A 12322-nucleotide genomic window follows, 5' to 3' on the forward strand; every position below is an offset into this window, starting at 1 on the left:
CCTTCATTTTTAGAGACAAATTTAATAGGAAAGATATAGGCACTTTAGGATTATCCTTTAAAAATAAATGAGATGAGCCTCGCCCAATAAAATGCACAAGTTGTGGGGCCCTCAATAATTGGTTAATAATTGTATAGACTTCGGGATCGGTCGTTTAGCAAATTTCACGGTCTTACCCAAAATAATGATACGCTAGCCGCTTTAGGCGCGCCTTTAACAATTTACTTATTTAAACTCGGGTGCACATTTATGTGACCCAAATCCAAATCTCAACAGAGTCAAAATGTGTCGATAACAACGGGTACATTGATGTGACGTGATTCGAGATACGTTTTTCACAATGTTGTAATTATCTGTAAAAATAATAATAATGATAAAAGCGGTTAAAAGTTAAAATTCGCACATATGTTCAACATGTATTATATCAGATAATCAAGCCGAATATGACAATTGAGCGACCGTGCTAGAACCACGGAACTCGGGAATGGCTAACACCTTCTCCCGGGTTAACAGAATTCCTTATCCGGATTTCTGGTGCGCAGACTGTTAAACAGAGTCATTATTTTTCTCGTTCGGGATTCGTCGGTGACTTGGGACACCATAAATCTCCCAAGTGGCGACTCTGAAACAAATAAATAAATCCCGTTTTGATTGTCCTTTAATTGGAAAAAACTCTCTTCCGCACCCTTTTGAGGCGGCGCGGGCGAAAAAGGAGGTGTGACAGGGAAGAGTAAAAAATGTTGGTGCTCATGGAGGAAGATGTGTTATCCTACAGAGGAAGGAGGCCTTGGTTTCAAGAAACTCAAATATATCTACAACACCTTCACAACCAAGTGATGGTGGATGCTTAGAACCATCAACAAGTTGTGGTCTAAGTTCATCAAACCGAGAAACAACATGGTGGCTAAAGTTAGTGCTTCCAACAACTCCAATATCTGGAGAAACTTGCTTCAAATCATACCTCATGTGGAGCAGTACATCAAATGGGAAATAAATGCTAGTAACATATTCTTTTGGTGAGACAATTGTCCTAGTGAGGCCCTATTGCACAAAGGTTACAACTTTCCAAAAAACCAGGGAGTATCATGATTAAGGACTACATTCTTGCAGTTATTGGGATATCCCCAGTCTTAGCTCCTTTCTTCCTGATACAATAGTTCAAGATATTGCACAAACTGAAATTGGTGTTAATGAAAAGGCTGACATAGGCATATGATCATTGGAGAATACTTGCAATTTGTCATGCTCTTCAGCCTTTGAAATATTTGGCAAAGAAATGACAAGGATCCGATGGCTATTCATATTTGGGGAAAGGTATCCCTTTCAAGATGTCCCTTTTCATGTGAAAACTATTCAGGAAAAATCTACCACTTGATGACATTATTCTCAAGTTCGGCTCAAACGACCTCCAGTTGTACCTGCTGCAGAAATGCCTATCTTGAGACTGTGAACCATGTCTTCACCTCTTGTTACATCATGTGGGAACTCTGGAAAGCAAGATGCGCGAAGAAATATAGTAATAAGTCCACCACTTTTTTTAGAATTACTAATCTTGTTCTTTTCATTATATTTTGCAGGTTACTATTTCTAAATGTTATAGCATGGTGGACTTCAACTAGATTTGGGACAATATTTGTCACATAGCAGAAACTTATAAGCCCAGGATCACTAATGTTTTGGTATGCTGGGAAATGCCTCAAAGGGATACATGGAAGATTAACACTGATAGAAGTTTTGTGGCAACTAGCGGACAAGCAGGAATAGGGGAAGTGTTAGGAAGGTAAATGGGGATTTGATTATGGCTTTTGCCAAACCAGTGCAATTCTCAATTAACATTCTTTTTGAACTGCAGGCCGCTATCTATGAATAATTGGTGTTACCAACAACAACCTCCGCAACTCATGCTAGAAATGGGCTCACAAGTGGCTGTGAAGATGATCCAAGGACAGGTTAAACCTCCCTGGAAGCTACGAAGAGTTGTAGATGAGGTGCAAAAGAAGATTTTTGAGAGACGTTTCCACATAAAACACTGCTACAGAAAAGCTAATGCAGTAGCAGATTCTCTTGTAAAGCCGGCTATATTACAAAGGACAACGAGAGAATCTTCCTCAAAGAGGAGGACCTACCAAAGAACTCAAGAAGGCCCGTGATAATGGACAAACTATAGTTGGCCTCCTTCAAATGGGCAAGCACTCAGGATGGCACTATGAACCTCCTTAAACAACATTTGAGGGAAGGTCAAATCTTTGCAGACAATCCTCCCATCCCCCGACGTGATATTAGTTATAGCATTGTCTGTTGTAATACTGTAATCATATTGTAATCATGGGTCCTTTTGGTGTCCTTTGAAGGTCTTTGCATTATGTCCCCCTCCTTGTACTCTTGATATCAATAGACAAGTTAGGGGGTCCTGCCAAACCCCTCACCGAATCAAGAACACAACCTTATTTGGTGGTTTGAAATAAAAAAAATGTAACTACACACGTAAATCTCTTGTTCTAATGAAGTAATATTTACATTATCAATGTAAATAACTTAATTTTTTTTTATTTAGAAAAATACTCTCTTGCCTGCTGGAAAAGTGGTGAGAGAAGTGTGTTTAGGTGGCATTGGAAATATGTTTTAAAGTTATATACAAATTGTGAACGAGTTTTTCAGTTCTCACAACTTACTTGACATACTGGCTAAGATCAAGCGTAACCCATTCTGTTGTTAGACAAAATAGAATGCGTGGTGTATCATAAAATCAACTGTCATATTTCCTAATATAGATGTTCCATCAATTTTATCTACTTAACTGCAAATAAATAGTTCTTATATGCTTAATTAGGTTAGCTGCAAATAAATACTTCTCATATGCTTAATTAGGTCAATATTTTTCATAGTTGTATTGTCGACTAAAAGTATTTTTAGAACAAATTTTTGTTTTAAACAATGTTCAAATTATTAAAAAGTGAACTTCAGAAAAAATTTATTCGCTTTTTGGTTATATGTAGTATAAATCCCAGATTAACCTTATTACTACATTTAAACCAAAAGTGCACCAATATTTTGATGGAAGGAATAATTTTAGCAAAAAAAGAAAAAGAGTGAGACCGAGCAACAAACTAAAAGAATATAATTAGTTGGAACAATGACGCGTCCCTTTCAAGTAGAGATTTCTATAATATTATTACTTGATTATATACTAGTACAATATTAGCAAATCCAGCAATAAAATTTAAGACAATATGACGTTTCTACATATAAGCCATATTGCCATCCACGTTATTATTTTCTATTTATAAACTTTCCCGATGATACTGCCTCTTGGCATGTCCCTATTTTCTAGGGTAGTTTTTGTATTTTCCTTTTATCTGGCCTGCTTTAAAAGTAGTGGGCTTAGTGGGTAAGTTGGCACTAGAAATGGGTCTAATAATACACTAATAATTCAGATATTTCTTACCATATCAAAGCTACTTAACAATCTGCTACATGATTGGAGTATGGGATTGTATATTCCCTATAAAAGTCAAACTATATATGTACTCATCAAGTGCTAATTTTAATAATACATCCGATTTAGCAGTCAAATTTTTTTTTATAGCAAGTGTGCATTTTTTCAGCTGCAAGTGTGCATGAGTGACTCAAAAAAAGTTATTAATCTTTTACAGCCAGTTGAGGGCGGTCGATCAGATGTCTATATCGACAATGTATTAATAAAACTTTAGATGAAGAAAACGGAAACAATTGGAATACGCACGTTGATATATATGCTCATTTGACGACGTTGAGATGGTAAAAAATCAAAAACGTGTCTCATGACAATTGACAAACACTTAAAAAGTGAAGTTGCTTCACTATAAATTGGCATTTCGAGATGGCCAAAATGAAGAGCATATCGTAAGAAATTAAGAAGTAACAAAGAGAAAAAAATACAGAAAAGGAAAATAGGGGGGAGAGACATGGCTAGCATGGCTGAGAAATGGGAGCAACTTAGTGGAAAAAACAATTGGGAAGGGCTATTAAACCCCTTGGATTTTGATCTACGTAAATATCTCATTCAATATGGGGAATTGGCTCAAGCAACTTATGATACTTTCATTACAGAGGAAAAGTCCAAAAATGCAGGAGCTAGTAGATACTCATTGGAGAATCTTTTTACTAGGGTCGGACTTGATCCACTGAAATATCGCGTAACCAAATTTTTCTATGCTACCTCATCGATTCCACTTCCTGATGGTTTCTTTGTAAGATCATTGTCATTGGAAGCATGGAGTAAGGATTCAAATTTTATGGGGTATGTAGCTGTGGCTACTGATGAGGGTAAAGTTGAACTGGGAAGGAGGGATATTGTGATTGCTTGGCGAGGAACTATGGAGAAGTTGGAGTGGGTGAATAACTTTCAATTTGCAGCTGTCCCAGCACCCAAAGTCTTTGGTGATGGAGGTTTGCTTCCTTTGCTCCAACCTTTGGTACATCACGGCTTCTACAATATTTATACAACAGATAATCCACGATCACAGTTTAATCAGACTAGTGTCCGGGACCAGGTGCATGTTATCTTGCTTACTTGATAGTAATACTTTCATGTGTTTTTATATGAATATGATTGTTTATTTCTCAAGTATTTTTCTTTTTCAATAACCGACTTTAATGATTATAGTGAAACATACTTGGAGTTTTCTTTGTTTTAATTTTTATCAAAGGGATCAACTTTGAAAACAAAAAGAGAAAAGTATTATACTTGCCTTGATGAAGCTAAAGAGTCTTAACAGCTCATCATTTTTCTTCCTTTTAGGTCCTTGAAGAGGTAAAAAGATTGGTTGAGGAATATAAGAATGAAGAGGTGAGCATAACAGTAACCGGCCATAGCCTAGGTGCATCACTTGCAACCCTAAATGCAGTTGACATAGCTTTCAATGGAGTCAACAAAACAAGCGAAGGCAAGGAATTTCAAGTGACAGCTTTTGCATTCGCAAGTCCTAAAGTTGGAGATCTCAAATTTAAGGCAGCATTTGACAAACTGAAAAGTCTTCGTACTTTGAGAATCCATAATCTATGGGATGTTGTTCCGAAAGTACCTCCAATTGGCTATATAGACGTCGGCGAGGAACTAATGATTGACACTACAAAATCCCCATATGTAAAGCCTCCTGGAGAAGTTGTTAGCTGGCATTTGTTGGAGCCATACTTGCATGGAATTGCAGGCACTCAAGGTTTAATAGGTTTTAAACTAGAAGTGAATCGTGATATCTCACTTGTCAACAAGCAATGGGACATACTAAAAGATGAATATGGTATTCCCGGGCTTTGGTGGGTTGAGAAGAACAAAGGAATGGTTCAACAACAAGATGGATCTTGGATTCTCATGGATCGTGAGGAGTATGACTTCTAAGAGAGCTTTGGAGTTTAAAACTGGAATTGTTCCTATCAAAATAATGTTTGAATTAATGATAATAATAATGTTAGTAATACTTGAATAAATGGATTTCATGAGTACCTCATGAAAACACAGGACATCATATACTGAATGTATGTAATATGGTTCCTCTTAATTACCACACAGAGGATAAACTTTTATGTCGATCTATTTCTATTTAATGTTTAATAGGAGTTTTAATTTGTGTGTCTACTTAACTTGTATGCTGGCTTCAAATTACGTTTAAAAGATAGATAATGTTATTAACTTGTATTCCCATATCAGGCAGCTCGTGAAACTTTTTCACTTAGAAATAATAACCAAAAAAAAAAAGGATTACAATATTCGTGGTCAAATGAAACAATTCCTATAAACTTTGGTAATTCTATTATTCAATAAATTGTCATCTCCTTCATTTTTGCTCTGTATCGTCGGTTTTAGTGATTGACATTCTAGAGATATATAAACTAAAAAAAAAAAATTGAAAGGGAGGGTAGCGTATTTCCTAACAAGCTCCAAAATTGGGATTTGTAACCTTAAAAATAAGACAGATTATCTGCTACAACAAGTAAAAATATCTTGAGATTTCTTATACTTACAATGTAAATAACTTAAACTTTTTTTAATCCCTTTTCTCCCCCACTTGACAAGTCCACTTGGGCGTAAGAACACGGTATCAATAAAAATGAGGCATGCAAGATCCGAAGATCATGCAGATCGGAGACAACTATAAATGAATCTTCAAGTTTGTGTTATTGGTCTAAAGAATAGTACATCTATCAGATGTCCATGTATTTTAAAGAGTTGATTTATTCATTGGCTACTACTCCACGGAGGCGGATCCAGGATTCGATTATTGTGGGACACCATGACATTCAATATAAATTTATCACTGTTCATAATGATTGGTACGGAAGTCTATGCTAATATTTGACTATTCTTTTAACACATTTGTAAGTATATATGAAGTTTTGCCGAAGTTTTCGGGTGCCGGTGACCCCTCAACGTAACATGTGCTTCCGCCTATGCTACTCCATCTTTTTTCAATTTATTTGTCTTAATAACTCTTTAATTCCAACATCTTATATTTCAGGTTTAAGACCATAGGATTCAACGGATATTCTGATACATTAGATATATTGTTTATTTAAGATTACAAGATTAAAAAGTCTTTATATTTTTTATATTCTATGCCCAATAAAACTAAAACACGCAATATATTTCCTGAATTTTTAAATGTTGTTGGTTATTATAAACGTTATTCTATTCAAGGATGGACAACCAATGGTTAGACAATTTTGGTGATTGGTGTGTGGACGGTGTCAAAAAGAAATGGACGAGCGAGAAACGAGGTGGGCGGAGGAAAGTGTGTCCGTGTTGTGATACCACAATAGGTTATCCCTTCCTGTTTAAATTAAATAATATCTTAAATTAATGTTATGCAGATACCACTAAAAATAATTTGAGATATCAACTATTGAGTGCTCGTTGGAAATTATATGAAGTCATGAATGATGTGCTGCTAAATCATTGGAAAAGTAGTTGTGAGACAATTAAAATTGGTGGGCATTATAATTTGTTATGATTGCAAGGTTCGAAATGGTTCGACTTTAACAAAGTGCACGATATACTGACCTCGCACTAAAATAATTTTGAAATAGAGAAAGCTGTACAAGTTTGATCCATTTTAACATCCAAGGGGGAGTGTTATGATGAATATCACATTATGGTGGATGTCTACTCTTCTTCCATGATCTTCATCTAAAATGCTTAATGACATATTCAATGACATAATTTGTATGTTCAATGACATATTCCATGACATATTTTCTTCACTTTTTATGCCTATATAAAGGCCTTGTAATAGATAGGAAAAAATACACAATTGAAGAAGAAAATCTCTTCATTCTCTCTATCTCTATTTCTTGTTCATGTTTTACTAAATTGCTTTTATTTCATAACACGTTATCAGCACGAAGCTCTAATTTTATTCTTAACTCCAGCTAAGTTGAGCCATATTTTATTGAGGTATGTATCATTATAATCATTTTATTTATGGCAGTACATATATCATATGCTTAATTCTTACAACCTAAATTTTTCTTTGCAATTTTTGATAATTTACATCATTCATGTTGTTGTTCCCTTTTTCATATTTTTGTTTATCATGTTGTTTTTCACACCTGACACAATACCATTAAAAAAATGTATGCATATGTATGTAGTGTATACATTATCTAGTCACTGCAACTAATAAAACGTTAAATTCTATTAACATATATATATATATATATATCAATAATATAAAGTGAAATGAAACAATATATAGTTTCTATTTTATGGCATGAATAAAATGAAATAGTTTCTATTTTATGGCATGAATAAAATGAAATAATAGATTGCTAACATGATATAGTTTTATTTTCATTTCTTTTACCTTAATCGATTTGTTTCATTAATTGTATATTATTATAATTATTTCTCTAACTTATTCATCTTTTATGATAGTTTTTACTATGTCAAATTTATCAAAACTTGAATTTGTGGCACTTGACATCACCGGGAAGAACTATTTATCATGGGTCCTTGATGCTGAAATTCACCTTGACGCTAAAGGTCTTGGAAATACGATTATACAAGGAAATGAAGCATCAAATCAGGATAAAGCGAAGACCATGATTTTCCTTCGTCATCATTTACATGAAGGGTTAAAAACTGAATATTTAACAGTAAAAGATCCACTTGAATTATGGATTAATTTGAAGGATCGATATGACCACCTAAAACTTACGGTATTACCGAAAGCTCGGTATGAGTGGATACATTTAAGGTTGCAAGACTTTAAAACTGTAAGTGAGTATAATTCTGCTATCTTTAAAGTAAGTTCTCTATTAAAATTATGTGGAGACACTATCACAGATGAGGACTTATTGGAAAAAATATTTTCTACTTTTCACGCTTCAAATGTGGTGCTACAACAACAATACCGTGAAAAAGGTTTTAAGAAATATTCCGAGTTAATCACATGCCTACTTGTGGCTGAGCAGAATAATACTCTATTAATGAAAAATCATGAAGCCCGTCCCACTGGGTCAGCTCCATTTCCGGAAGTGAATGCTATAACAACATATGATAAGTTTGAAAGAAAACAAAATAATTATCGTGGTCGTGGACATGGTCGTAAACGTGGACGTGGCAGGGGGCGAAACAATTATCGTCATTATGGTGGAAATAAATTGGAGAACAATAAGGGTTCTCAAATTAATCATTCAAAAGGTAAAGCTAGTATGTGTCACTGATGTGGTATGAGAGGTCATTGGGCACGCATTTGTCATATGCCAGAACATTTTGTCAAACTTTATCAAGCCTCTCTCAAGAAAAAAGAAAAAAATGAGGAGGCACACTTGACCTTTCAAAATAATAATGATGAAGCAAGTCCCTCAAATAAATATGATTCTAAGACACATCCTGCATATAAAGATGATGATTTTGAAGGCCTAACAAATATTACTCATTTAGAAGTTGGAGACTTCTTTGAGGATATTGACTGAAGAATGAATCATCTTACTGGGGAATGAAGTTATAAAAGTTGTTATGTTTATGTTTGCAACTAGTTTATTTTTTCTTGAGTGTATTTTCCTAATGCATCATGTGTTGCTAGTTTCTATATTTCTAATGTATTTCTTAATGTTTTTTTTTGCTTGTCTTTCATATTTCTTATGATGTATTATTTGTCTTTTTTTTTATGAAGAATATGAAAATTCCACAGTCTTCAGTTGGACTCAAGATTAATAAAGATGATATATGTCTTCTGGATAGTGCTACAACACACACTATTTTAAAAGATAAGAGATATTTCTCTTATTTGGTAATGAAAGAAGCGAATGTTAATACAATATCCGGTAGTACAAGATTAATTGAAGGTTCCGGAAAAGCCAATTTATTACTACCAGGAGGAACAAATTTGGCTATTGATGAAGCACTATATTGTAGTAAATCTCAAAGAAACTTATTAAGTTTCAAAGATATTCGCCAAAATGGCTATCATATTGAGACTACAAATGATGAAAAGATTGAATATCTTTATATTACTACAATAACGTCCGGTAAGAAATATGTGCTTGAAATGTTACCCGCTTTTTCCTCCAGCTTATACTACACAAGTATTAGCAGGATTGAAACACATGCCGTAGTAAACAAGAAGTTTACTAATCAAGATAATTTTATTATTTGGCATGACCGGTTGGGCCATCCTGGTTCTAATATGATGCATAAAATAATTGAGAATTCACATGGACATGCAATGAAGAATCAGAAAATTCTTCAATTTAAGGAATTCTCTTGTGCTACATGTTCTCAAGGAAAATTAATTATTAGACCATCAACTATTAAAGTTAGGATGGAATCCCCTGCATTTCTGGAACGTATACAAGGTGATATATGTGGGGTCATTCACCCTCCATATGGACCATTCAAATATTATATGGTTTTGATAGATGCATCTACAAGATGGTCACATGTGTGCTTACTATCAACTCGCAATATGGCATTTGCGAGATTGTTGGCTCAAATAATAAAGCTAAGAGCACAATTTCCAGATTATGCAATTAAGACAATTCGTCTTGATAATGCTGGTGAGTTTACATCCCAAGCCTTTAATGATTATTGTATTTCAACTGGGATAACAATTGAGCATCCGGTTGCTCATGTTCATACACAAAATGGTCTAGCAGAATCATTGATCAAACGCCTCTAATTAATTGCTAGGCCAATGCTTATGAGAACAAAACTTCCCATTTCAGTATGGGGTCATGCTATTTTGCACGTAGCATCACTTGTGCGGATAAGGCCCACAAGTTATCATAAAGTCTCCCCATTGCAATTGGCTTTTGGTCAGGAGCCAAATATTTCCCATCTTAGGATCTTTGGTTGTGCGATATATGTTCCAATTTCTCCACCACAACGCACAAAGATGGGTCCTCAAAGAAGGTTGGGGATATATGTTGGATATGAATCTCCTTCAATTATAAAATATCTAGAGCCGATGACTGGAGATTTATTTACGGCAAGATTTTCTGATTGCCATTTTGATGAATCAGTATATCCAACATTAGGGGGAGAAAATAAGCAGCTGAAAAAGAATATAGATTGGAATGCATTATCACTGTCTCATTTAGATCCTCGAACAAATCAATGTGAACAAGAGGTTCAAAAGATTATTCATTTGCAAAATATTGGAAATCAATTGCCAGATGCATTCACTGACCTACCAAGGGTGACCAAGTCACATATTCCAGCTGTTAATGCACCAATTCGAGTTGATATCCTGGCAGGACAATTAATTAAAGCAAATGAGTCTAAGCGATGCTTGAAACGTGGTAGACCAATCGGTTCTAAAGATAAAAATCCTCGAAGAAGAAAAGGAGCAAATGATCAAAGTGAACATAACACGGAGGTAGCGGCTCAAGAAGAGCCCCAAGACGTAACAAATGATAAGACCTTAGGGGAGGTCCAGGTACCTGAAAATAATGAAACTGAAAAGATATCAATAAGTTACGTCTCAACCGGGAAAAGATGGAACCGAAATAATGTTGTTATCGATAACATTTTTGCTTATAATGTTGCTATTGAAATAATGCAACAAGATGAGGATCTTGAACCAAAATCTGTCAATGAATGTAGACAGAGAAATGATTGGCCAAAATGGAAAGACACTATCCAGTCAGAGTTAACTTCACTTGGAAAACGTGAAGTCTTCGGACCCATAGTTCGAACACCTGAAGGCATAAAGCCAGTAGGGTATAAATGGGTTTTTGTGCGGAAACGAAATGATAAAAATGAAGTCGTTAGATATAAAGCACGACTTGTGGCACAAGGGTTTTCCCAAAGGCCTGGAATTGATTATATGGAGACATATTCTCCTGTAGTGGATGCTATCACCTTCAGGTATCTCATAAATATGGCAGTGCAAGAAAAACTTGATATGCATCTAATGGATGTTGTTACAGCCTATTTGTATGGATCATTAGACAACGAAATTTTTATGAAAGTACCTGAGGGATTTAAAGTGCCAGAAGCATATAAAAGTTTTCGAGAAACTTGTTCAATAAAGCTTCAGAAATCTTTATACGGATTGAAACAATCAGGTCGTATGTGGTACAATCGCCTGAGTGAATACCTGTTGAAAGAAGGGTACAAGAATGATCCAATTTGTCCTTGTGTCTTTATAAAAAGGTCTGGATCTGAATTTTTTATAATCGCTGTGTATGTTGATGATTTAAATATCATTGGAACTCCTGGAGAGCTTCCAAAAAAGTAGACTGTTTGAAGAAAGAATTTGAAATGAAAGATCTTGGAAAGGCAAAATTTTACCTTGGTCTACAAATTGAGTATATGAAAGATGGAATATTTGTCAATCAATCAACATACACCGAAAAGCTTTTAAAGCGATTCTATATGGATAAAGCACATCCATTGAGTACCCCGATGGTTGTGAGATCACTTGATATAAAGAAAGATCCATTCCGACCTCATAAAAATGATGAAGAGCTTCTTGGTGCCGAAGTACCATATCTTAGTGCAATTGGGGCATTAATGTATTTTGCCAATAATTCCCGACCAGATATAGCTTTCTCAGTAAGTTTATTGGCAAGATTTAGTACTTCGCCAACACAAAGACACTAGAATGGTATTAAACATATATTCAGATACCTCCAAGGGACCATTGATATGGGTTTATTTTATTCAAAAAAATCCAAGCCATCATTGATTGGTTATGCAGATGCAGGATATTTGTCTGATCCACACAAAGGTCGATCTTAGACAGGCTATTTATTTACAAGTGGAGGTACAACCATATCATGGCGTTCGACAAAACAAACTATGGTTGCTACTTCTTCAAATCATGCAGAGATAATAGCC

At 34.9% G+C, this 12322-nt stretch overlaps 1 protein-coding gene across 1 annotated transcript; it reads left to right on the top strand.

The window, feature by feature from the left end:
• The first annotated feature begins 3854 nt into the window (after window positions 1-3854).
• On the top strand, window positions 3855-5614 carry LOC107805955 (phospholipase A1-IIgamma-like). The gene is made up of 2 exons (XM_016630061.2): window positions 3855-4532; window positions 4781-5614. Exons 1-2 carry the CDS (start codon window positions 3945-3947, stop codon window positions 5375-5377), a joined length of 1185 nt encoding a protein of 394 aa, XP_016485547.1. The 5' UTR covers window positions 3855-3944; the 3' UTR covers window positions 5378-5614.
• The last annotated feature ends 6708 nt before the right edge of the window (window positions 5615-12322 follow it).

The sequence above is a fragment of the Nicotiana tabacum genome, chromosome 3, assembly GCF_000715075.1.
Source record: "Nicotiana tabacum cultivar K326 chromosome 3, ASM71507v2, whole genome shotgun sequence".
NCBI classification, from domain to species: domain Eukaryota; kingdom Viridiplantae; phylum Streptophyta; class Magnoliopsida; order Solanales; family Solanaceae; genus Nicotiana; species Nicotiana tabacum.

Bases quoted from the DNA above. Each gene is read 5' to 3' on its own strand.
- LOC107805955 (XM_016630061.2), top strand. From the start codon at position 3,945: ATGGCTAGCATGGCTGAGAAATGGGAGCAACTTAGTGGAAAAAACAAT. The intron at 4,533-4,780 runs GTGCATGTTATC...TCTTCCTTTTAG, and splicing joins AGACTAGTGTCCGGGACCAG to GTCCTTGAAGAGGTAAAAAG.